Source organism: Meriones unguiculatus, chromosome X (genome assembly GCF_030254825.1).
Source record: "Meriones unguiculatus strain TT.TT164.6M chromosome X, Bangor_MerUng_6.1, whole genome shotgun sequence".
NCBI lineage: Eukaryota > Metazoa > Chordata > Mammalia > Rodentia > Muridae > Meriones > Meriones unguiculatus.
This window is the reverse complement of record NC_083369.1, coordinates 63,677,202-63,703,102: the sequence shown is the minus strand read 5'-3', so window position 1 is coordinate 63,703,102 and position 25,901 is coordinate 63,677,202. Positions and strand designations below refer to the sequence as shown.

The following is a 25,901-nucleotide window of genomic DNA, read 5'->3' as shown; positions in this document are numbered from 1 at the left end:
CTTAGGTGCTGTTCTCCTTTACTGTTTTTTTTTAATTTATTTAATTTTTATTTTATGTGCATTAGTGTGAAGGTGTCAGATCCCTTGGAATTGGCATTATAGACAGTTGTGAGCTGCCATGTGGGTGCTTGGAATTGAACCTGGGTCCTTTGGAAGAGAATGCAGCGCACTTTTCCACTGAGCCATCTCTCCAGCTCCCAGTAACCAGATCTTGAGGGCCAGTAGTTAGCATCAAATACAAGCATCATACCAACCTCCAGCTGTCAGGCCTTGGACTTAGTCTCTTGCCTTGTGTATTAGACAGCTGTTTGCTATAAAGTTCACATTGCCAGTATATTCTAGGACCACCTTTTATCCCTAAAGGAGCTGAGCTGAACAAAAGGATGTAAATTATAATGGTTGTTTACTGATAGTTTGCATCAGAGGATAAGTTCCATTTTCTGGGTTTCCTAATCTAGCTGGACAAGTAGCAATTCCCCTCTGCAGCATTAAGAGGCCAGCATCACAGACATCAGAGTTTGCATCGCTATTCCATCCTCTAAAAGATCACCTGTGCTCTAAAATATGTCTACTACAAGCCTGTCACCACATTGCCAGCTGATAAATTGATTATTTACTTTTTTTCTTTTTTCAAGCTTCCTACATAGCATAGACTAGTCTTAAGCTCCTGATTCTCCAGCCTCTTCTTGCAAGTACTGAGATGACAGGCATACACTACCACATCTGGCTTCAGCTGACCCTTTAAAAGCTGAAAATTCAAATTTTGCTCTCCTTACTGTGTTACCAGTGAATTATAAAATGAATTATCCCTAGACTGTTGTCTGGGTGGCTTCAGCCAACAGCAGATCGAGACAGATGCTGGGACTTGCATGGAGCGGATCTCTGCAGGTCCTGTGGAAGTGTTGGGGAAAAGATGGAAGGACCTGGAGGGGACAGGAACCTCATAAGAAGGCCAACAGAGACAAGTAACCCAGTCACATGGGGGTTTCAGAGACTGAGACATCAACCAAGGAAGAGGCATGATGATCTGGACCTAGGCCCCTGCACACATGGAGCCGAAGTATTCATCGGCTATTCATATGGGTCGCCTGATGAGTGGAGGGAGGTGTTTCTAACATGGACTCTTTTGCATGCTTTTGGATCACTTTCCCCTGGCAGCACTGTCTTGCTTTGCCTGAGAGGATGAAGATTTGTGCAGTCCTGATGTGACTTGAAGTGCTGGGGAGGGTTGATATGGGGAGAGCGGGCTCCCCTTTTCTGGGGGGAAAGGAAGAGGGGAAGGAGGAAGAAAGGGAAATGGGAGGGACTGGGAGAAGGAGAGGGAGGGGGCACCCTCTGGATGAAAAGTAAAGTAATATAAAATTTTTTAAATGGGACACAGACAAAATAATATCCAATCCAGGCCTGTGTAACCTTTTGACCCTCCCAGGCTCCTCCTACAGGCCAGATGTTTAACAGTAAATTAGTCAGCTCACTTAATTGTGATTATGTTCTGGTCTTAACGAAAGAATTCTAGCAATGGGACGTTAATCATTGTTTAATTCTTGCCTTCTTCCACAATAGCTGAAGCTAAATGAATCGTGAACCTTTGAACTTTGGACCTTCATTTCATTAGATTTTTTGACTCTATCCTTTTAAAATCAAATCCTTCATGATTGGCCCTAAAATTTAAGACCTCCTAGAACTTCAGCTGCTAAGATCTCTACCAATTTCATGATTATTGGTACATACACTTCCTCCCTCCCCGAGTCACTTCCCCAATTCTGGCAACTCATCTTCCATTTAGTCTTTCCCCAATTAAATTCCAAAGAGAGACAATCAACAACTCATGAATACATATATATTTATTTAATTCATAATATAGCATTTTGGATGGGTTGGAATCTTTAGAGGAGGGTGAGACTGTGTAATCCACAGATGCTCATATTTCTGTTACTAGGAGAGACACTATTAGCCCAGAGCTCCCAGTACAAACAAGCCTGGGGTAAAGCTTTGATAAAAAATAGTCCAACAATAGTCTAATAAATATTCCAGCCAATAACAATAACACAGCATATTTATGAAGCTAGCAGACCACACCATCAAAGGCAGTTTTGCCTGACCTGATGGCAATAAATCTGGCCAACTTGTAATACGCAGCCAAATACAGCCCAATGGCTCTGAGGCTGGATTGGCTTCAGGAGCTACAAATAAGTGTGGGAGTGCTTCATGTCTACCTGCCTCACATTTTCCATTCCTTGAGAGAAGGGGTTTCAGCATTTGAACTTATTCAAAAATACATCAATGAAATTGATCCATCCAGGTACTCATATACAAATATGTAAAGCATGGAAGCTGAGGGAATTCACCTTAGAATGTTTGAGTTGAAAAGCATGTATAAGTGATTTTGTTGCAATATGAACTTCACTGCATCCAAAGACACACAATGGAATTACATAATAAAAACACAGACAGATGCAGTTACTCTTACAAGTAGCAAGAATGTCAATGTGGCATTATTTTTTTTTTATTCTTAAAACAAGCTTAGCTTTATTTTGTGCTTTCTTCAATAAGACAATATAAAAAGTGGAAACAAGCATAAATTGCAGACAGAAAATAATTTTCTAGGAAAAAAGTTCTGAATACTTAGATCATCAAGTAAAGTAACAACAACCACTTTTATGGATTACCTTTCTTGATAATGTTAAATGGTCACGTTCCATTTGTGCAACTGGCTTTAGCTAGAGGTAGCCTCTGGCCCCTGCCATTGCCAGTATTCTATGAAAGTCTTAAGTTTACTGAAGTAAATATCTGGAAATGGCCATAGCCCTCTGAGTGATTTGCCACCATGTTTTTTCTTGGAAGGCATTTCATTATGTTCCTCAGAAGTTTGGATTTCAGAATCAAGCTTCATTGCTTCCCAGAAACCCTATTTAATTTCTCAGTTTATTCAGTAGGCTTAACTCTGTCCATAATGAAAACTTAAATCTACCCTCAAAGAACAAAGTTCATTGATGTTCATGAAAACATTAAATGTTATTGGGAGAATGGTATACCACATGCTCCAAAGACAATTCTCTAGGATAACTGCCAATTTGGAACAATATTCATTTTGTATGTATAATCCCTAGTACATTTACAAAATAATGTCAATACAGTCTAAATAGCACTAATGGATATCACAGTAAACAGAACAATTTTGATTATTCATTTGTTCATTCATACATTCTTTCAACAAACATTAGCCAGGCAACTACTTTGTTCCAGACACTGTATTGGGTATTTAAAATACAACAATAAAAGCCACAGTCTTTACCCTCAAGGTAGTCCCACTCTAGTAGGGAAGATAATTATTATACATTGAACTTTTGCACGGATCAGAATAACCTGAGAAGCTTGTCCCAAATATAAGTTTCTTTATGTTCCCAGATATTCTAAATATCTCGGGAATGGGGGTCAAGAATCAATTGTTTAAGGAACAAATCACTAAGGATGGGTCTTCAGAGGATGGCATTTTGAAAATGGCATTCTAAGAAATACTACCATATGATGTAATTATTGCTGTGGGCCTGCTCAGTGTGCCAGGGGAGTGCCACAGAGGGCCACATAAGCCAGTTTCAGAGATCATTAGTTAACTGAGAGAAGAAGAGATGAGGAAAAAATAGTCTAGGCTACAATTAAAAAGTAAAACAGGGAATAAAGCTCTGTTTCCAGAACTAAAACTTAAAGAACACAAAAATGAATGGATTGAGGAAGAGATGAACAATTGTGGCACACATAGTGAATGCCAGGTGCTTGCTAGGCAGCTGATACACACTACAATTTTAAACTTTTGCACCAGCCTTATAAAATGGGGATCATTTTACAGAAGAGGAAACAGGCTCGGAAAAGTGCTTTCCTGAGATCACACTGCTAGTTAAGTGGCAAAGAAGCTAGAACTATTTCAATCTCAAGGCTGGGAGCTTTATCATACCACAAGCTAGTCACCAGCAATGCTGAATTCTACTGAGGTTGCTCATTCCCTGATGAGCTGTAAGATACATACCAACTTTAAAACCAAAGAAATTGACTTTGCCACCTGACATGTAAGCCTGAGCTTTCCTTTTGTATTGGTGCTGGTCTTTCTTTTTGTGGTAGATAAGCAAACAACCCACAAATGTTATTAGGTGGGATTTACAGAGATATGTTTTCTCTTGTGCATAATAGTGAGTCATTTGAGAGCAAGGGTTGCATATTAGTAATATGTATAGCAGTAGTGTGGCATCTAATAGTTCACTGAGCAAATTAATAAATAATAATCCACCATGCTGGTGGAAAGAGGGGCTAATGTTTGACACTGCATCAAGGCTACATACAATCCAGGGAATGGCTACTACTTGCACTTAACGATTACATGGTAGTAATCATTTTACAACTATCAAAGAGTAGACTTTGCTCCTTAAAGAAGGCTCTATTTCTCTGGCATTTCTAATCAAACTTTGAAATAAACAAACAAACAAACAAAAAAAAAAACTGGTGAAATCCCAAACTGTGCTCATTTTCGTTTAGCTAGCCTGATGAAAACTAGGATGGAATTTATGTTTTTCTTTGTCATGAAGGGGATGCTAAGTGAATGAAGAGTGTAAACAAAAATCACAAAAAAAATAATGAGTATTGAACTTATCAGAAAAATAGCATTTCAGGAGTGCATCATCTGAAAATACAAATGCATTTGTATGCTTGTAGTTGTTGAACCCGTAACACTCCATTCTTACTGTCCAAGTCAGACCAGTTCTAAAGAAATCCATTATTCTATTTTTTTTTTTTTTTTTCAATGCAGTTTATTCAGGAACATTGAACAATCCTCGGACCCCGGGGAAAGCCAGCCCACAGCTTAAATAGCCTCTGGGTAGCCAACCCCAGCATGCCACGTGGGCAATGCAGATAGGTCCACATACATGGAAGCAAGCCAGATCCTCGGCCTTAGCCAAATGTGGAGTTGTTCCTGACAGAGAGCACTCACCATCGGGAAGGTGGAAGGCGGAAACCAGCTCCATCTTTAAGGCATAGCATTCCGCAGTTCTCTACAGTTCCCCCTTTTTGTTTTAGACGCATCAGGCAAGAGTAGAGGTCTGATCTCTGATATTAGAAATAAATTGGGACTTTGTACAGATGTTCATTTAGGTGTCATCCACCCAAAGAGCATCGGACCCGTCCAATACCTTTTTCTCAGAGGCGGGACCTGGGGCATCAACCCGCATGCAATCAGACATGCTCTTCTCTGGGTCCAAAGCGGCTGACCCTGAGTGCAGTGCTTAGCCTCGCATCCTGAGCGTATCATTTTAGCTTTTTATGGTATCCAACCATGCTTGGGGAGAATGTCTTGCTTCAATGGCTGTAAAGGCCTGAATGATCATGGCTGCATCACACTGTTGTGAGACTCTAATCTTGCATATATACCATTATTCTATTTTTAAGCCTAAGTTTAGTCACTATGTATCAGAGAATAACAAAAATATATTTCTTTGAAATATCCTGTGACAATTTTTAATAATTCTGATGAATCTTCATATTAAGCAATATCAATGAAATTATGCTACACAGGGCATTTCTATGTAGCATTAACATCTCTTTTGCTGTCCTGGCCCCAGATCTCTCCAAGGGCTATTGTCATTTCCTGTGTCTTGATCCCATGCATTTGTATATGTGACAAGAGGGAAGAAAGAAAGGCTAGAAGGAAAGAAGAGAAAAATGCCCACCACCTGTGATATTTCATCTGGGAGATAAGAATGGACAGTGTAATTCATTTTTTTCAATATATTTCTCATTTAAATTGGCAAATTAGGGTTTATTGTATATATGTAATAGATAAAATGATTTATGTCATTTTACTCATAATTGAATTTAGTCATTTTATATATTATATATGTACATGTATGATATTCTTATAATATCTTGATTGTTAGTGTATTAAAAAGTGACACACAATATGTGATAACTTGACACTGTGCAAATTATACCTGGTCAAACTAGCCACTGCTAGAAATGCTAATTCCTTCCAGGATCATTTATGCTCCCAAATCACTGGGAATTTTGAATTCTCCAATGATGAGAGCGATATCCTCTAAAATTCTTCCCTGATGGCATGAACCCAGACTATTCAGATCATTTGTTCTGAGTAACTCAATACATGGATTCAAACATAATCTTTAATGCACAAAAATTAAATCTACAATATCTAGTTTATTTTAGGGTGCTTCCAATGAACTTTATCCTGTATCTCATATATGAAACACTAGTTGAGGCTTAGGAGGGGAAGAAGTGCTGAAGTGGAGAGCCACTATATTACATGCTCTCTTGACACTTAATGGCAAGCTTTCATCCCAGACACATAAGGGGATTCTTGAGGCCTACAATTGCACTCCTGTCGCTCAGGATAATCAATAAAATCTGGGGCAGGCAAGCCAGACAGGATCATTAGGGATTTGTTCCAGATTGTAAATGTTGGACAAACTGGAAGAATGAAGGTCACATCAAAAGTATGAAGATGGAGAGAGTTAGCGGGGTCATAGAAAGACAGCATGTTGTTGTCATAATCCAAAAGGACACCTAGACGCTTCAACTGTGGGGGCACATCCACCAGCATTTCCTTGTTGTTATGTCTCACCACGAAGTTACTATTGCATCGAGAGAAGACCCAGGAAGAGGCATTTTTGCCAATCCATTCATTCTTTGGAGCTGATTTGTAGGCAATACCAATTGCATACCTGAAACAGTGGAGAAGACAGGAAAACATTTGTGAATGATATGAGCTGTGCTAGACGTTGCTTAGGCCCTGAGTGACTCACTGTATGCTTCTTCCTTAAAGCATTTGCATTTGCATACATGATGCTAATATCATCGGAGCTTGTAAAGGCAGCAATTAGAATGATACAATACTTGCCATCTCCTAGCCCAGTATATTTTGCAGGATTTTATCTTTTAAAAGCTGACAAAATTAGTCAGACTCTGTGGCGCACACCTGTAATACCAGCATGGTAAGAGGGCCCACAGAGACAGAGGCAGGCAGATTTCTGTGAGTTTAAGGTCAGCCTTGTTTACAGAGTGAGTTCAGCACAGCCAAAGCTACACAGAGAAACCGTGTCTCAGAAAGAAAGAAAGAAAAAGAAAGAAAGAAAGAAAGAAAGAAAGAAAGAAAGAAAGAAAGCCAAACAAATAAAGAAAAAGCTGACAAAATTTTCTAGGGATAATTCTTACCAAATATCTCTTTAATTTGACTTAGTATTTTAGCTGTGTTGTAGAATTGAACCTCCTAAGAACCTAACAGCAGAGAAGATGGGAGAAGAAAAGAGAAATACCCACTCACCATGTTGAAGAACCCATGACCACCTCCCAATAGTGGCAGCCACTGTCAATGAATATATTTCCTGCTGCTCCATAACACCCTGTGCCACTAAATCTCTCTGGGGTATGGCTTTTCTTCAGAGAGCTCTCATCCTTCTCCATTTGCAATCCATCATTGGAAATCTTCAACTTCTTGTGAGTCATCTTGGGATCTAGTTTAAAGGGTTGGCCTGAAAAAAGTAAGTGAGAGGGGAAAAACATGATGAAACATTTAAGAATTGTGCATTCCCCATCCATGACGATAATTAGCAGAGGAGTCTTAGTATGGTGATGATCCTTGGGTAAGTTTGGACTATATGAAGGAAGCAGGCAAGGTGACACAGTTTGCAATCAAGTAAGAATAGAAATCATTCACCCCATAAAATGACCTTCAAATGTTGCCATTATTTTCCCTCTGTGTGAAAAATGTGGGTCTCCCATTTTCCTCAAAGTCACATTCTAGTCACACAGGAGAAAGTGTTCCCATAATGTATTATAAAATTAAAATGGATCAATCAAAGTCTCACTTCCTCAAATACGCTTAGTACTTTGGTTTCTTTCAATGAGTGGGTTGGGATTCGGGCAGATTTTTAAGGAGTGCTACAATGTTTGAGGTAGGAAAAGTTTCTGCATTAGTGAAGCAATTGCTCACAAAAGGAAAAAAACCTGAGAAATCAGTAACAGGAGGTGTTTGCTTTCTTGAAATTGGAGTGTACATATAATTAGGCAACTCTGTTAGCATGCCTGCTCCATCATCGATGATAAAAGATAACACATGCTTCACTATAGAGACTCTTTATAAGCATATGACAAAAACACTGTTCCAGGGCCCAGATGCTAGGTATGGCAAGAACTTTAGTATACAATATACCTCTGAGACAGAAGCTGCATGAGAATACAGCACCCATTCCTGCTCTCTCTCTTTATCTTTCTCTTTCTGTATCCCTTGCTGCTAGGAATAGCTAATAAGAAGGAAGCTGAAGTTAAATAGATTGGAAGAAATTTCCAGTTAAGCTCCTGTTTTCTTGATTAAAGGATTACCAATGTTTTCCTTCTTCATCCTACTTTAAAGGAAAATAGGACATCAGAGATTGCACTGGCCATCTTGTGGCCTTGTGGATGAAACAAAACACAAAGAAGGAGCTCTAACCATTCATGAGATCTCAGAGCTGCTATACTAGCCAACAACAGGCTGCCTTCAATGTAAGATATGTAGTTAAAAAACAAACAAACAAACAAACAAACAAAACCAATAATCACTTAAGCTGCTTGGAAATCCTTGATAAATTCTTGTCAGTTGTGATCAAGAGCATTCCTAATGGATATGGCATCTCTGTGGTAGAGCTTTGCTGGATCATCACAAGCAATACTCTTTAACTCAAGTTTTTTTCCCAAGCATGGGAGAAAGGGGTGGAAGGCAGAGAAAATCCCTTCCCTAACCTATTTCAAAGCCACATGCTATTCTATATATCTCTTAGTCTACAAACCACCATGGGTACCAACAAGTCCTGGACACAAAGCACTAACTACAACAATGAAATTCCTGTACTCAGTGCCACTGCTCTCACACATTACTGTGGGAGTCTGCTCAGGCTAATTGTCCTCCCTGGCACAGAGAGTAAAATGGTTCCTCCTCCTGGAATCACCACAACATACTGTTTGTTTTTAGTCGGGTGGGTTCACTGTTCCGGCTGCCTGCTTGATTTATGGCTTTCACAATAAAGATGTAGCGTGTCCCACTCTGGAGTCCATGCACTGTGTAATGGTTCTGCTTAATGTTGGGCACAATCATCCAGCTGTCCACTGAATTATACAGGCCTGTGAAGTGGGAAAGAAAAAGACATCAACCAACAGGTAAAAAGAACCGGGATAAAACACACACACACACACACACACACTGAAAATCAATTATAGCCAACTCAAGTGAATTCATTTGTTTTCTTTTAAACCTTGAAAGGTATGAGATGAACCAGCACTTAAGGTCCTATTAATTATTTTTTTCTATAAACCTAAGACTTATGACAGGATTCTAGCATCTAGCAAGTACTGACCAAAACTAAGTTATATATATATATTTTTTTCTGCCAAAGAACACAAGAATGGTCACTATTCCAAATGGCAGAATCCTAACAGTTATGGACTCTCTGGGTCTTTACCACTAAAATCTGTTTCTGTGTCAACTGAGTCTGGTCTTGTATGAATGGGAAAATTCCTGTACAGAGTTCAGTATAATGAAAGCTCAGAGCAGAAAGGACATGTAGACATGAATTTCCCTCATTTTACAAGGTAAACAAAGTTGAAAAGAAAGTAGCTTGTCCATTATCATAGATGGCCATAGATGGTGCTCAAACAGAAACCTGTGAGCTTTTTATCTTATTCCGGTGAACTATGTACTGTATCACTCTGTGTGTGTGTGTGTGTGTGTGTGTGTGTGTGTGTGTGTGTGATGAATGACTACATGCTTTTGTCTCAGTAAGACAGAAAGACTTTCCGAGCTATATTGCTCTGCTTTTCCACCTCATCTTCACCCTTACTTTCCAAATTTGCTGAACTCCAAAAGAAGTCAAGGTGACATGACAAAATAGGATGGGATCTGCTTTCTCTGATAAGACATGTTTTTACCTCTTCCTGGCTAGATTTTCATACTCTTCTGGGGTTGTGTGGTCCAGAATTATGTTATTATCCAGAAGATTTTTTTTTGTCCTAAGCAGGAAAAAAAATCTCAAGAATGATTTTTTTTAAGTAATCTTGAGATTACAAATGTTGACTTAAACAGGAGGGAGTATATTGGGTTTTTTGTTTTTTGTTTTTTTTTTTTTTTGGCTTCTTTTGATATTTGCTTTTCAATTGGTTTAAAAATTTCAAATAAAGTCTAGTTGAAGATGGGAAGAAAAGGGCAAAAAATATGAGGACAAATTTAAGTCATTTTTATAAAGCTCTAATGAAGGATCTAGTGAGATTAGAAATTAGAAATAGTGTTGTGAGTATTTTACACAGGATATGACCAATAGATTTATAATTAATTTGAAGTAGGCAGAAAAAACTTAATTTAGAAGTAGAAAATGAGATAAAAACTGGGCATATTGCTGCACACCTAAAATCCCAGCACATCAGAGGCAGAGGCAGTAGGATCAGGAGTTTAAAGTCAGGCACAGCTACAGAGCAACGCCCAGGCTCAGCCAAGCCTATTTCAGAAACTCAAACAAAAATCAAAATGGAGAACAAAAAGATGTACTATGGAATTGATTTGCTTAGGGGTTGAGAATGTAGTTACATGAAGGAGCACTTAAAAATCTCAGCCCCTAAGCAAATTAATTCTGAAAATATTTTAGACTTATGTCAGTGTTGATCAAATACACATTGATATTGTTGAGATCCAGGATTCTTACCATGGAGAAAACAACATACATATGGAATGAGAGAAGGCAAGAAAGAACTTATGGAGATGAGTTAGAATTGGGTGGTCTTGATATGGCTGCATGTGGTCTGGCAGTGTCCTCCTAATTCAAACTCCCTCCAGGAGAGATCTGGAGGCTCATGAGACCCAGGAGATAAAGAAAACATTACATGTCTAGGAAAATGGAACTTGGAAGATTCTCTAAGGTCCCTCCCCAGATTCCTTAAAAAGGGGAGACTTTGACTGGCCAAGATGTGGAAAAGAGAATATCTGCTGCTGAGAGCTCCAGAGCTGCAACTTTCTTAAGCCATGGTCAGCAAGTTCAGTGTAATCATTTCTTTGGTCTATTGTGTATTCCCTTTCTGGGTTGAGGAGACTGTCTGTGTGTGTGTGTGTGTGTGTGTGTGTGTGTGTGTGTGTGTGTGTTTATGTCTGTGTTGTCTCCTCCAGAAAAGCTTCCCACACAGCACTGTATGATTTCTAAAAAATGTACAGCTAAACATTTTTACCTGTCAGTTCTGCAATCAAGTATTCAATCAACTACAGTGGTTTTTTTTTTTAAGATTTATTTATTTTTATTTTATGGGTGTACGTGTGTGTGTGTGTGTGTGTGTGTGTGTGTGTGTGTACTACATGTATGCAATACCCAGAGATTAGAAGAAAGTGTCAAATCCCCTGGAAATGGAGTTACAGATAGTTGTGAGTTGCCATGTGAGTGCTGAGAAATGAATCTAGGTCCTCAGTAAAAACAGCTAGTAGTCTTAATCACTGAGCCACCTCTCCAGCCCCAACAAAGTACAGATTTAAAGATCTGAGACAGGGTTTTACCGTGCAGCCCATACCTGAAATTCCCTATATAGACTAAACTGTCCTCAAAGTCATGATCCTTCAACAATATAATAACTATTTATAGAATTTATATTTTACTAGACAGTATAGTCTAAAAATTATTTAATATATACAGAAAGATGGCTATAGTTTGTGCAAATACTACAACATTTTATGTAGGTATCTGAGCATTTACAGATTGTAGTATCCTCAGTAGGTCATGTAACCAATCCCATATGGACACTAACAGGCAACCATATATGTTTTCATATTTGCGTATAGATGTGCATATATGTAGAGTATATATATATATATATATATATAAACATATATATAAACATATATATAAACATATATATAAACATATATATATATATATATATGTAGTGGTTTGAATGAGAATATTTCCTTAGGCTCAGATATTTGAATACTTGGTCCCCAGTTGGTAGCACTGTTTGGATAGGTTTAGGAGGCAAGTCCTTGCTGGAAGAAGTATGTCTCTAGAGCTTATAAAAGCCATGTGCCATTCATACCTCACTCTCTTGGCTTCCTGTTTGCAGTTCAAGATGTGAGCTATCAACCTGATGCTCTTGCTGCCATACTTTAGCTATGTATTTATAGACTCAAAGTTACTGTAACCATAAGCCTAAATAAATTCTTCCTCTGTAGGCTGAATGGTCATGGTATTTTAGCATAACAATATAGAAGTAAAAATTTAGTATATTACTGCATGTGTGTGTAGTACTAAGGTTTTAGTCTCTGATATCATTGTTCTACTAAAAGTAACTAGGGATCCTGGGAAAATAGCTGATTTGAAGGTTTGGACAGGATAAAGTTAAAATGAGTCTGCAATAGTTTTAGTAATACCAGAAAACAAACAAATCGCTCACAATAAGGATAAGAAAATATCACAAAACCCTGGAATTTCCCTAAAAGGCTCTCAGTGGCAAAATCTGGGACATTTACCCAAGAGAAATGAAGGTACTAAAGAGTTCTAAATCATTGATGAAAATGCATCCGTGAGACTCTACCGATGAATAAATAAAAAAGATGAAATGGAGAGAGGCTCTTGCTACACAGAATATTGAGTGACAATTTGTAAGTGTGGGAGACAGTACTCAGCTGGAAAACTGTCATTTCACAATAATCACATAAAGACTAGATAGAACAAAAACCATCAGTTGATGCTCAATCAGTGGTAAGAGTGGGATGAGATGGCTTTGATGAAGAAGCAGGCTACTTTTTTTATAGTTTTAAAGTTTCACCACACAGGTTGCTTATTAGCAGTGAAAGAAAAAAAAAAAACCCATAAGTACATAATTTAAAAAGTCATGTAACACATTGATAAGGAAAGCAAAATTAGTATTGACAATGTAATGTAAATTGACATTGCATGGCTCCAGATATGTCATCTTACGTATACTGTCATTATTATATTCTATCACATGTGCCCTATTACAGCTAAGAACATATAACCTGAATATAACTGTGAGGAAGTATCAGAAAAACCCGAATTGAGAAACATGTAGCCCAGGCTGGTCTTAAGCTTCATTCTTCCTGACTCAAGCTTCTTGTGCTCGAGTTAGTGAATCTACCACAACACCTAGAAAACAGGCATTGTTTTTTACACGTCAAAGAAAGACTGAGGAATTCAACTGGCTTAAAACTAAGCCAAATATGTGGTAATTAAATTTAATGCTAAATCCTAGATTATAAAGGTCAGTGCTGGGCCCATTATATATTATAATCAATATTATTAAAGTCATTGTCAAACATAGAATACAAATGGAGAGTTACATAAAAGTATTATATGGTTGTTAATTTTATTTTTGAGACAGAAGCTCACTATGTAGACCTGGCTGGCCTTGAACTCAGAGATCCACGTCTCTGATATTAAATTTCTCAGATATATAAAGGATTAGGGAACACTGAAGAGAGGAAACAGGAATAATTTAAGAGCCAGAAGAGAGCAAGCAGAACTGTGACTTGCCACCTTCTGAGCAAGACTCAGTCAGTGTAACCAGAACTCATAGTGGGTATGGAAGCCTGCACTGAATCTACATAAGAATGAGCCCATCCAAGCTCATACTTTGCAACATCAGTTCTAAGGGATTTTATGTTGTCTCCTGGCCTTACAAACACCAGTGATGCAAAGAGTGAACATAACATACTTTCAGGCTAACATTCACATACATAAATAAATAGACAAATCTTAAAAACGACAACAACAAAAAAGAATGGGCCCATCACCAGTCAGGCATGGATGGAGGAGGGTTTCAGGAGCCTTACTCTTCACTGATAGACTATGTGATATTGACAGATTCAGGGAGAGAGGCAATTGCTTCCTTAGGTTATATATATCCTATAGTACCCCCACTAGACTGCAGTGGACAATTCCAATCTCATGGTCATACAAATGGCCCTGGTTAAACTAAATGGATCACAAAACAAAAGCAAAAGTTAAGATTCTGGGAAAGGCTCTCATCAAGATGAAGAGAGCTGATAGAGGTGTGAGAGGAGAGAGGAAGTTGGGAAGAGAGTAATCAGAATACTCTTGTTTACGTGTATGAAATTGTTAATACGAAAAATAATCAAATTTAAAGGATGTTTCATTATTCTTAGGAAATATCCATTGAAAACTTTAGGGGTGAAAAGACGTAATGGACGCAAATTATTATGAAATGGTTCTGAAAATACAGAAATAAGAGTAATAGATGAAAAAGTAAAATACTAGCAGTAGGAAAATATGGGTAAAAAGTACTGAGTGTTTTGCAATTTTTCTTTAATTTTGAAGCCATTCCTATTCTCTCTCTGTTTCTGTCTCTGTCTCTGTCTCTGTCTCTGTCTCTGTCTCTCTCTCTCTCTCTCTCTCTCTCTCTCTCTGTGTGTGTGTGTGTGTGTGTGTGTAAGCCAGAAGACAAGCCTGGCTGTCATTCCTGAGGCACTGTCTATTTTCTTTTCCTGATACAAAGGCTCTCAGTGGCTTGGAACTAGTCAAGTAGGCTAGGTTGTGTGGCAGCAAGCTCAGGAATCTCCCCATCGGGGCCTCCCCAGCACTGCCCAAAGTTTCATTATGAGTCTCAGCATCTGCTTTGATACACTGCTAGGTAGAGTCTTTCAAAGGCCCTCTGTGGTAGGCTCCTGTCCTGTTTTTTGTTTTCTTCTTCATCCAACGTCCATCCCATTTGTCTTTCTGAGTGAGGATTGATCATCTTACCCTGGGTCCTCCTTCTTGCTTAGCTTCTTTAGGTGAACAGATTTTAGTATGTTTATCCTAGCTTATAGGTCTAGTATCCACTTATAAGTGAGTATATACCGTGTGTGTCTTTCTGCTTCTGGGATACCTCATTCAGGATGATCTTTTCTAGATCCCACCATTTGGCTGCAAATTTCGTGATTTCCTTGTTGTTAGTTTCTGAGTAGTATTCCATTCTGTAAATGTACCACAATTTTAGTACCCATGCCTCCGTTGATGGACATCTGGGTTGTTTCCAGGTTCTGGCTATTACGAATAAAGCTGCTACAAACATGGTTGAGCAACTGTCCTGGTTGTGTACTTGAGCATATTTTGGATATATACCTAGGAGTGGTATAGCTGGGTCTCAGGGAAGCCCTACTCCTAATTGTCTGAGAAAGCAGGAAATCAATGAAAGAAGAGGGAGTTAGTAAGACCTGGAGAGGACAGGAGTTCCACATGGAGAGCAACAGAATGAAAATATCTGGGCACAGGGGTCTTTTCTGAGATCAATACCCCAACCAAGATCCATTCATGGATATAACCTAGAACTCCTGCTCAGATGTATCCCATGGCAGCTCAGTATCCAAGTGGGTTCCCTAGTAAAGGGGAACAGGGACTGTCTCTGACATGAACTCAGTGGTTGGCTGTTTAAACAGCCCCTTTCCTGAGGGAGGAGCAGCCTTGCCAGGCCACAGAGGAGGACTGTGAAGCCAGTCCTGATGAGACCTGATAGACTAGGTTCAGATGGAAGGGGAGGAGGACCTCCCCTATCAGTGGACTTAGAGAGGGACATGGGAGAAGATGTGGGAGGGAGGGTGGGATTGGGAAGGAATGAGAGAGGGGGCTACAGCTGAGATACAAAGCGAATAAAATGTAACTAATGTAAAAAATAAAAAATTAATAATAAAATAAAATAAACAAGTGTGCTATTATTCTGAGATATATTTACATAGGTTCTGGGAACTGAACTCAGGCTCTTACACTTCACCCACTAAACTGTCTCCCTAGCTACGATTCCTAACTTTATAAAGGTAAATATATGATCTACTGGTATCAGTAAGACTTGGTATGATGGGACATACAAATGATTAACAAAAGTACATTTCTTACTCAAAGGAAAATGTTAAAATGTGGAAATTTAAAAGTCAAGGTGCACATATGTGATGGAGACAACTGCATGAGTGAAACGATAAAGTAATGAAGTTCTGCCTTTGCAGCAATGTGCTACTGCGTGCCTGATAAGACACAGGTTATGTCCAATGATTTTTGAATGCAAAAGAAAACACTAAACCAGAAAGATATGTTGGATTTCTCATTTAGCTAGGAGTATCTCCTGAAACTTTATTGACTGTGATAATTTCAAATTTTAGAAGAGGCAGTAGGAAAGCTCAAAATGAAGGGGGAAAAGTTAGGAGAGGAAGGGAAAGCTAACCCTTTTGACTTGATTTCAACCAATAAGAAGTTTTTGACAGGTAGGAGGACACATGCTTATAATCCCTGCACTCAGAGAGTCTGAGCCAAGAGGATTGCTATGAGATCCTGGTGAACCAGTATCTCATAGCAAGACCCTGTCTCAAAGCAAAAGGAAAAAAAAAACCACCAAAAAAACAAAAAACAAAGCAAAACAAAAAAACAAGAGGACTGGGGAGGAGGAGAAAGAGAGGGAAGGAAGGAAGGAAGGAAGGAAGGAAGGAAGGAAGGAAGGAAGGAAGGAAGGAAGGAAAGAAAGAATTTCTAGATAATGACAATGTGAAATCTCTTAAGAGAAAGTAGCTCTCAGCACTGCAGTTCAGTCAATAGTGGCAGGACTGACTGGCTCATAAGAATGGGACTCTGAATATTTCTTTCTAGCAAAATTGTTACCCACTGCCTTTAATCCCAGTCCTTTAGGGGGCCGAGACAAGGGAATCTCTGTGAAGCTGTGCCCAGTTTGGTCTACACAGTTTGGTCTACAGGCCAACTAGGATTAGAGAGTGAGGCCTCATCTAAAAACAAATTACTCATTGCAGTCTGAATTTTTGTTGTAAAACTTTGTTTTTTTCTTCTATACTACTAAACTTCTCTATTAATGTTGAAAGCACAGAAATCAGGCTAAGAGGAAAAGCAAATGTATTGAAAAGCAGAAACCAGATCTAAGGGGATCTGGCTATGATGGGATGCAGAGTCAAGGGTAACAAGACAACATGTAATAGGCGTAAAGTCAAAAGTGTTGAGTTTGAATTGTGCAGAGATAGAACTTATCGTGCATAAGAATCTCCATTAATTATATGCTAAGTAAACAGTCAGTAAACAGTGTGTCTGCCAAGAAAAGTACAGAACAAGAGAATAGAAGCTCATGCACAAGAAACATAATCCATTGACTAGGGGCACACCTGAGTTGGTCGAATGCTTGCCCAGTATGAAGAAAGCACTAGGTACCATCTCCAACACTACATAAAACTGGGTATTGCAGTGCAAGGTTGTAATCGCAGCACTCAGGCAATGGTGACAGAAGACCCAGAAGTTCAAGGTCACTCTCTGTTACACAGCAAATTCAAGGCCAGCCTGAGTTGCAAGAGCCCCAGCCTCAAAGGTGATAAAAAAAAATATATATAATTCAGCTATCTTTTGGGGGAAGTCAAATCATTTCAGAGTACCTATATGCACTTTTGACACACAGTACATTTTAAAGGCACTTTAACCAACAGAAGACTGTCCATAAAAAGAATACTATGATGATAAAGGGCCTGGAAAGCAGATTGCATGAGGAGCAACCAAAAGAACGGAAAATGATGAGCCATAAAAATGAGGAAATTTAGTAGTTACATATGAGTTACCTAAATTACCTGAATAACTGTTATATGAAAGATGAAATAAGTTTATTTATTAATGAGTCACAAAAAGCTTAATTAAAAAACATCAAGCTTGAAGGCTGACAGTCACAGGTGCCAAACTTGTCCCCCATTGTCTTGGAGTTCCATGCCCTTGGAAAACTCCCTTCACTTCAACACCTATTTCTTCTTGTATAAAAACTGAATCAATAGCATCTGTTAGAAGGCTAAAAGCACAGGAGGACTAAATGAGATAATATGTGTGAGGATGGCAAAGCAGAATACACACACAACTTACTTTTGTGATTATTTACAAGGAGAAACAGGCCTCTTCTAAGGAAGCACTGGAGAACATTTCTAGCTGTGCAACAATCAAATGTACTGCTTTCATGAAAGTGGACCCCTCACTTGCAATGCTCAAGCAGAGATGTTCATTTGTGTGGTAGAATAAAAGATCAGACCAGGTATCTTCTAAGACCTATTCAAGCTCTAAGATGCGATAACCTTATCATTAGTAGCACCTAATTTAGGCCTTAATTTACAAAGGACTCTGGGGTTTGAAAAGATAGGTGATAATTCTTAGGGTTGTCAATTCTTGAACCTGTTCTCAACTTCTTGGAGATGATTGTTCTTCCCCAGTTAGGACAGTAAAGGACAGTGCCTGTGTTTGAACTGGCTTCCAGAACTTAAGAGTTCAGTGTAAGACGAAAATTATAGTAAGGCCTTAGAACTGGTCACTTCATAATCTAAAGAAATGCATAGGATCACGACTACATGAGCCAAGGGGCTTAGATTGGACCCACAGGAAGCAAGTGTTTTTCAGTGTTTTACTCCTAAATATCACCTCATCTCCCCTCCCCAGTACTGTAAAACAACAACAATAAAAACAAACAAACAAACAAACAGAATTCTGCCCAAGAATTGTCACCAAGTAGGAAAAGAAAGCCCATAAGGTGTATTTGTTTGAATAAAGTCCATTCATGTTGGTCTAGGAAGACAGACATAAATGCAAAGGGCAAAGTAAAAGAAAGTATTAATTTGCAGCCTTGCCAATGTAATTGCTTGGATTCAGCTTTGAGTCTGTTTTGTTTCCATTGCTTCTGCTTCCCCCAGTGAGGGGATGTTCTGATCAATGCCTACAGACTGCAGCCAATCAGTTAAATTCTTACTGTTCCTGGTCTTGCTCCAGTTCACTAGAAGGTGAAACCATCTTACCATGTAGGTTGAAGAACAGCCTTTTAAACATCTTTAACTCTGTGACCCATTGATGCTTTTTTTTTTTTTGAGACAGACCTTAAAATTACAATTCTACTGCCTCAACCTCCCGCGTGTTGGGATTATAGTCACGATCCACTGTACCTGGATCCATCTTGTTTTATATTTAGTGGAATTATTTGTGGAAATGCAGAATTAGTAAAGAGAAGAGTGATGGGGCAGAAAATTGATCTACATGTTCATAGACACAAATAGGTAGGATAAAGGAAGTAATGGTCCTTGAACATGATTTTATTTTATCATGATAATGAAGTGGCAGGAGACTCAGAGAGATGGGTTCACACACATGGAATGGTGGTGACTTAGCTACCCAGGAACAAATATTAAGCAGCACTTTGAGTCAATGAAGTAGTATGGATTGGGAAAAAAGTAAGGATTGCATAAACCACTAGGGATGATCCCAGTGACTACCAAGGAAGAAAATATACAACTGGCTTATTAGCCATCAGTAATGTTTTACAATACCCTGGGGAGCTAACACTGTCTATGAAAGTCTATACTAAACAACCTCACATGCCTTACAAACACTTGCCTCGTGGCGCACCAGCCAATCTTGAGCAGCTTACTGCTTCCTTACATTTCCTTATCTCTGGCCACAGGCCCCAACTACACCATGACTTACTGATGAAGTTAGCCTGGCCAGTGAATATGGTGTACTGAAGCTCATAGGAGCTGATGCTGAACTCATCATCCGAGATCCAGTGGACTGTAATGGTGTCATGGGAGGCAGTACAGAGTTCTTCTCGGATAGATGGTGGGTTTGGGGCTGAAAGAAAAAGTGAAGAAAATGGTAAGAAAATATCTTGTCTCTTCAGAAATAAGTAGGGGTAGCACAGAGCTATATGTCCAGCTCTGAAGACATTTTCTTATTAAACAATAACCATGCAGACTAAAGCAATGTGCTGACACTTCAAGCTCCTCCCAAAACTAGTTTTTTGACAAATATATAAGACTAAGTTATGATCATGATTTCTCCAGTTTTACAAAATGCCTGTAAAAACACATAAAGATAATCAAGGCATAAATACTGTTTTCTTGTTACATGGAGATTAACCTGTTACTATTTCAAAATAGTTTTCCTACAAGTCTGACAGTATTTAAAATAAAAATTAATAAGAATTTCCCATGCTAAAATGGGTGTGAGAGTTACCTTATAGATTTGTTATGAAGAATACTGATACAAAATTATAGTGTCTGGAATTAGGTAAATAATAAGTAATAGCTGCATTGATTAAATAATAATATAGATACAAATGATAAAGTTATTGTCCATAGATCTTTCTTAAAAAATAACCACTCAGTAATTCTGAAAGTAGCAAGCATTCTTAACAAGCTGGTATTATTCTTTACTTTTTTTTCTTCTTCATGGATATTTAGTAGTCTTTATTTCAGTCAGTTTAACAATTATAAGCTGTCACTTCTGACAGCTATTTACTATATGAAAAGTTTGTCTAGAAAACTAACCCTGAGTCATAACAGTTCAAGGAAATCATATGATGCTTTATAAGAAATACATTTGAAAGTTTATCCTATATTATATGTCTAATATCCACTTATAAGTGAATATACACTTTCTGCCTCTGAGATACCTCATTCACAGCGATCTTTTCTAGTTCCCACCATTTGCATGCAAATTTCATGATTTCCTTTTTTAAACTGCTGAGTAATATTCCATTTTGTAAATGTACCACATTTTCTGTATGTATTCCTCCATTGAGGGACATCTGGGTTGTTTCCAAATTCTGCCTATTACATGAATAAAACTGCTATGAACATGGTTGAACATTTGTCCTTGTATACTTGAACATATTTTGAGTATATGCCTAGGAATGATATAGCACTATTTCTTTTCTTTTTTTTAATTATTTATTAATTACACTTTATTTACTTTGTATCTCCCCCGTGGTTCCCTCCCTCCTCCCGTTCCAATCCCTCCCTTCCTCCACCCTCTGCATGCAGGCCCCTCCCCAAGTCCTCTGATAGGGAAGGTCTTCTTTTCCTTCCTTCTGATCCTAGTCAATTAGGTCTCATCAGGAGTGGCTGCATTGTCTTCTTCTGTGGCCTGGTAATGCTGCTTCCCCCTCAGGGGGAAGTAATTAAAGAGCAGGCCAATCAGTTCATGTCAGAGACAGTCCCTGTTTCTATTACAATGGAACCCACTTGGATACTGAACTGCCATGGGCTACATCTGTACAGGGGTCTTAGGTTATCTCCATGCATAGTCCTTGGTTGGAGTATCAGTCTCAGATTTTTTGGTTCTGTTGCTCTCCTTGTGGAGTTCCTGTCCTCTCCAGATCTTACTGTTACCCACTTTTTTCATAAGATTCCCTGCACTCTGCCCAAAGGTTGCCCATAAGTCTCAGCATCTGCATTGATAGTCTGCAGGGCAGAGCCTCTGTGTCAGGCTCCTGACTTGTTTCCTCTTTTCTTCTTCTGATGTCCATCCTCTTTGCCTTTCTGGATAGGAATTGAGCATTTTAGCAAGAGTCCTCCCACTTGGTTACTTTCTTTAGCATTTTAGCAAGAGTCCTCCCACTTTGGTACAGATTTTAGTAGGTTTATCCTATATTATATGTCTATATGAATATATACCGTGTGCATCTTTCTGCTTCTGGGACAGCTCACTCAGGATGATCTTTTCCAGATCCCACCATTTACCTGCAAATTTCATGATTTCCTTGTTTTTTATTGCTGAGCAATATTCCACTGTGTAGATATACCACAATTTGTGCATCCATTCCTCCACTGAGGGACATCTGGGCTGTTTCCAGTTTCTGGCTATTACAAATAAGGCTACTACAAACATGGTTGAGCAAATGTCCTTATTGTGTACTTGAGACTCTTTTGGGTATATGCCTAGAAGTGGTATAGCTGGATCTTGAGGAAGCGCTATTCCTAGTTGTCTGAGAAAGCACCAGATTGCTTTCCAGAGTGGTTGTACAAGTTTACATTCCCACCAGCAATGGAGGAGGGTTCCCCTTTCTCCACAACCTCTCCAGCATGTATTGTCTCTTGAGTTTTTGATCTTAGCCATTCTGATGGGTGTAAGGTGAAATCTTAGGGTCATTTTGATTTGCATTTCCCTGATGGCTAATGAGGTTGAGCATTTCTTTAAGTGTTTCTCTGCCATTCGATATTCCTCTATTGAGAATTCTCTGTTTAGCTCTGTACTCCATTTTTGCTAAGCAAGAAGGAGGACCCTGAGTAAGATGATCAATCCTCACTAAGAAACGCAAATGGCATAGAAATCAGAAGAGGGAGAAAATAGGGAACAGGGCAGGAGCCTTTCTCAGAGGTCCTCTGAAAGATTACCCAGGAGGGTATCAAAACAGATACTCATATCCAAACTTTGGGTAGAGTGGAGGGAATCTTATGAAAGTAAGGGGAGATAGACATGGAGAAGACAAGAGCTCCCCAAGGAGAGCAACAAAACCAAAAAATCTGGGCCCAGGGGTCTTTCCTGAGACTGACAACTCCAACCAAGGACCATGCATGGAGATAACCTAGAGCCCCTGCTCAGATGTAGCCCATGGCAGCTTAGTATCCAATTGAGTTTCCTAGTAAAGCTAACAAGGGGTGTCTCTGACATGAATTCAGTAGCTGGCTCTTTGATCACCTCCCCCTGAGATGCAGGGAGCAGCCTCACCAGGCCACAGAGGAAGACAATGCAACCAGTCCTGATGAGTCCTGACAGGCTAGGGTCAGAGGGAAGAGGAGGACCTCCCCTATCAGTGGACTTGGGGGAGGGGGCAGCTTAGGAGGGAATGAGGGAGGTGGTTACAGCTGAGATACAAAGTGAATAAACTGTAATTAATAAAAATAAATACATTGTCAAATACAAAAAAGAAATAAATTTGATTTCTTTTATAAAGCTCTCTCTCTTTTTTTTTCTGCTATCAAGGACTGAACTATTTGCAATACTGGTCAAGATCTCTGCCAATGAGCCTCAGCTCCCGAGAAGTCCACTTTTATGTAACATGAAGTAAAATATATTGTTTCTAAAGATACATGTGGTCTACCATCTTGAACATACCATCTTGAACATAACTGATCTTGTCTAAAAAGTTACATGTGCTCTGTAAAGACTTATTAAAAATTCTTATTGTAAATCGTTTCATTTAGATAAAAAAGGGTACAGAAGGATAAATAAATAAATAAAATTGGAAGGAATAAAAAGTACTTCCACACCTGTTAAATAGTCTAGCCCCTCCAAAAGTTTCTTTTCTCTAGAAAAATCTAAAGCAAAGTTTTCAAAGGCATCATTAAAATTGATGTCTGGAATCAGAACTTGAGAAGATGCAGTTGCCATAGTGACCCTGAAAAGAAAAAAAAAATACATCATTATACATCAAAATAGGCTTGCCACCTTCATCTCCTGTTTGATTTCTGGCTTAACGAGGTATAAATAAATCATTTGTAAGTGAAAATATCATATCTCTGCCTTTCCAACAGAAACAGTTTCAATTTTAATCGTAAGGAACTAATTAAGAGTCATACCATATTTATACACATATGTTCACCCCTCAAACACACTCCCCCATCCTGTCTTAATTTTGAGAAGTAAATACAGGATTTTTTCCCTTCTGCATCATTTTCCATCTGTCAGGCAGCATCAAAGTAGACCTCTGCTGGCTTGGTAAGAGCAGTTTAAGACTGATTTTCTATGTCTCTTTTTTCATGCTAACTAACAAACCAGGGTGCTGGGTTAATGTCTCCCCATTAATACTATTCATTCTTTGATCTTTTATAATATTTATATTTCATTGAATTATTCTCTAATTTCATGATATTGTGATAATTTTATGTCCCCAACTAATTGTTTCTTTCCCATTGGTGTGCTTATTTATTTATTTGAAATAGGATTTCATGTATTCCAGGATAGCCTTGAACTTGCTACACAGCCAAGGATAACCTTGAAATCCTGATTCTACTGCTTCTATCTTCTGAGGGTCAAAAAGATGAACATGTGGCACCATGTTCCATTTAGGAGATGCTGTGGATTCAACCCATGCTAGGCAAACACCCTGCCAACTAAGTTACATTCTCATGCTCACCTTTCTAAATAACTTTAAGAGACACAGCAATAAAGTTCCCTGTTTGCCTCTTATATCTTCTTCTATGGTTCCTAAAACAACGCTGAGCACATAGTGAATAAACATATGTTGAATGAGTAACTGAATGACTTACAACAACAACATGATGCTAATGTTTATGGAATGCTTAGTATATATAAGGCACTGTGCATGGAAATGAAAATTTACATAAATCATCTAATGTTCTCTTTGCCACAATGTTATGTAGTAGAAGTTATTTCCATTTTGTAAGTGAGGAAGCATGCACATTTAAAAGCTAAGTAAGCTGCCAAGATCAGACACAATAGTAAAAGTCAAAATTTAATTGAAGCCACGTTTGTCTGATTCTAAGCTGTGTTTCCATAACCATGTATGTTATTTCTAAGTGTACATTTTTATATGTCAGCAATTCTTATGATCCCATGATTAATCAGACTTATCTGGGGATGGTTTTACAAAAATATTCAGGTGTCAGTCCTGTATCAGACCTTCTGAATAACAGCCAATTAAGCTCCTTGTGTTTACAGATGGCAAGATGGAAGGAAACATTACTTTGGAGACACTATGCAGGTTCTAGTGGCATAAGAGGCATGGAGTAGAGTAAAATCAGAACATAAATTTTTATACTGAGCCATTTGTAAGGTAATGAGGTATTGAGCAAAAACATACACTCTGCTGCATATTTCTGGAAATGTAAATGTTTCAGGAATACATTGCATAACAGTATAAATAAATAAGAGATTAATTTAATACAATTGTTCGGGGTTTATTTTTGGTTTTGTTTCATTTCATTTTGTTTATTTTTAAAAACATTCTGGTGTACTTTAGAGTGGCCTTCACCTGCCTATATACCTGAAGATAGCCTTATACTTGTGATCCACTTCCAGCATCACCTTAATATACACAGGGGTTTTTGTTTTGTTTTGTTTTGAGAGAGGGTTTCTGTGTGAAGTCCCAGCTCTCCTGGAACTTGCTTTGTAGACCAGCATGTCCTCAAACTCAGAGCTTCACCTACCTTTGCCTCTCAAGTGCTGGGATTAAAGTCATGCACTACTGTGCCTGGTTGGAAGTTACTTTTAAGTCATGACCTACATGATGAACACTTAACAAAGAGTAAATATGTTCCCTCTTGCTTAAAAGGTAGGGAATGAAGCAAAATTGTGTAGAATATTATATGCTATGTTTTTAACTTAAACCTTTAACCTAAGAAAAATAAGACCCATTGGAGCAATTTAGGCAAAGGAATAATATGCTTAAATTTATGTTTCAAGAACACTTTTAAAGCTGTAATGGAAGAAGTCAATCAGATGTTTTAAATTACCTAGGAATAAGCAGTAAGTGAAGTAGTAATGAGGCAGGATAGGAGGACAGGGAAATTATGGGGATTTCTGCTATAAGCCTTTCAACTGTTAAGGAATCTCACAATAAATACCACATTTACAGTAAAAGGCATGTCTTAACACCCCTGGGCAACCTGTGGACCCCTGGTTTTACCTTATCATATTGAAATCTTACTCAAGGCTCCTATAGAACCATTCCATTATTTTCTTTATCAAAAAGAGAAACAGAGACAGAGGAGGGGGTGTTCCCTTTGAAACACCTTGAGCTATATAAGTTCAAAAGCCTCTAAAATCTTATATTCAGTTACTGTTAAGGCATTCAAGGGGGATTCTCTCTTTAGAAGCTTACACTCATGCTTTTGGATGTGTCATATCCTTTTCCCAAGCACCTTTCTTTTTATTTACACCCATGTTAAAATCCATGTCAAACTCTTTTCCTAATAAATTCCAATTCTGCTTCATACTGAGTCCATCTGAAATTCTGTTTCCAGTCAAAACTCCTGGCTTCACTTGAGTGGAGCGCTCTGAAAAATACTCCTTGGGCTGCTACAAGTGACATCATATTGCTTTGTCTCTTTCTAGAGTCTCAGTGTCTCTGAC

The 25,901-nt window shown here is 38.5% G+C and overlaps 1 protein-coding gene across 4 annotated transcripts in view; it reads right to left on the bottom strand.

Moving 5' to 3' along the window:
- Positions 1-5,198: 5,198 nt before the first annotated feature.
- The window catches only part of Mid2 (midline 2), a 103,129-nt gene continuing 82,426 nt past the window's right edge, over positions 5,199-25,901 (bottom strand). For 3 of the 4 annotated variants that reach the window (XM_060375679.1, XM_060375677.1, XM_060375676.1), the window contains exons 6-10: positions 23,078-23,205; positions 19,422-19,655; positions 8,998-9,159; positions 7,325-7,532; positions 5,199-6,725 (exon numbers count right to left, since the gene is read on the bottom strand). In XM_060375679.1, the coding sequence (XP_060231662.1) occupies positions 6,323-6,725; positions 7,325-7,532; positions 8,998-9,159; positions 19,422-19,655; positions 23,078-23,205 (1,135 nt within the window). In that variant the 3' untranslated portion in view covers positions 5,199-6,322. The remainder of the gene's footprint in view (positions 6,726-7,324; positions 7,533-8,997; positions 9,160-19,421; positions 19,656-23,077; positions 23,206-25,901) is intronic. The other variant, XM_060375678.1, reaches the window with a different exon arrangement.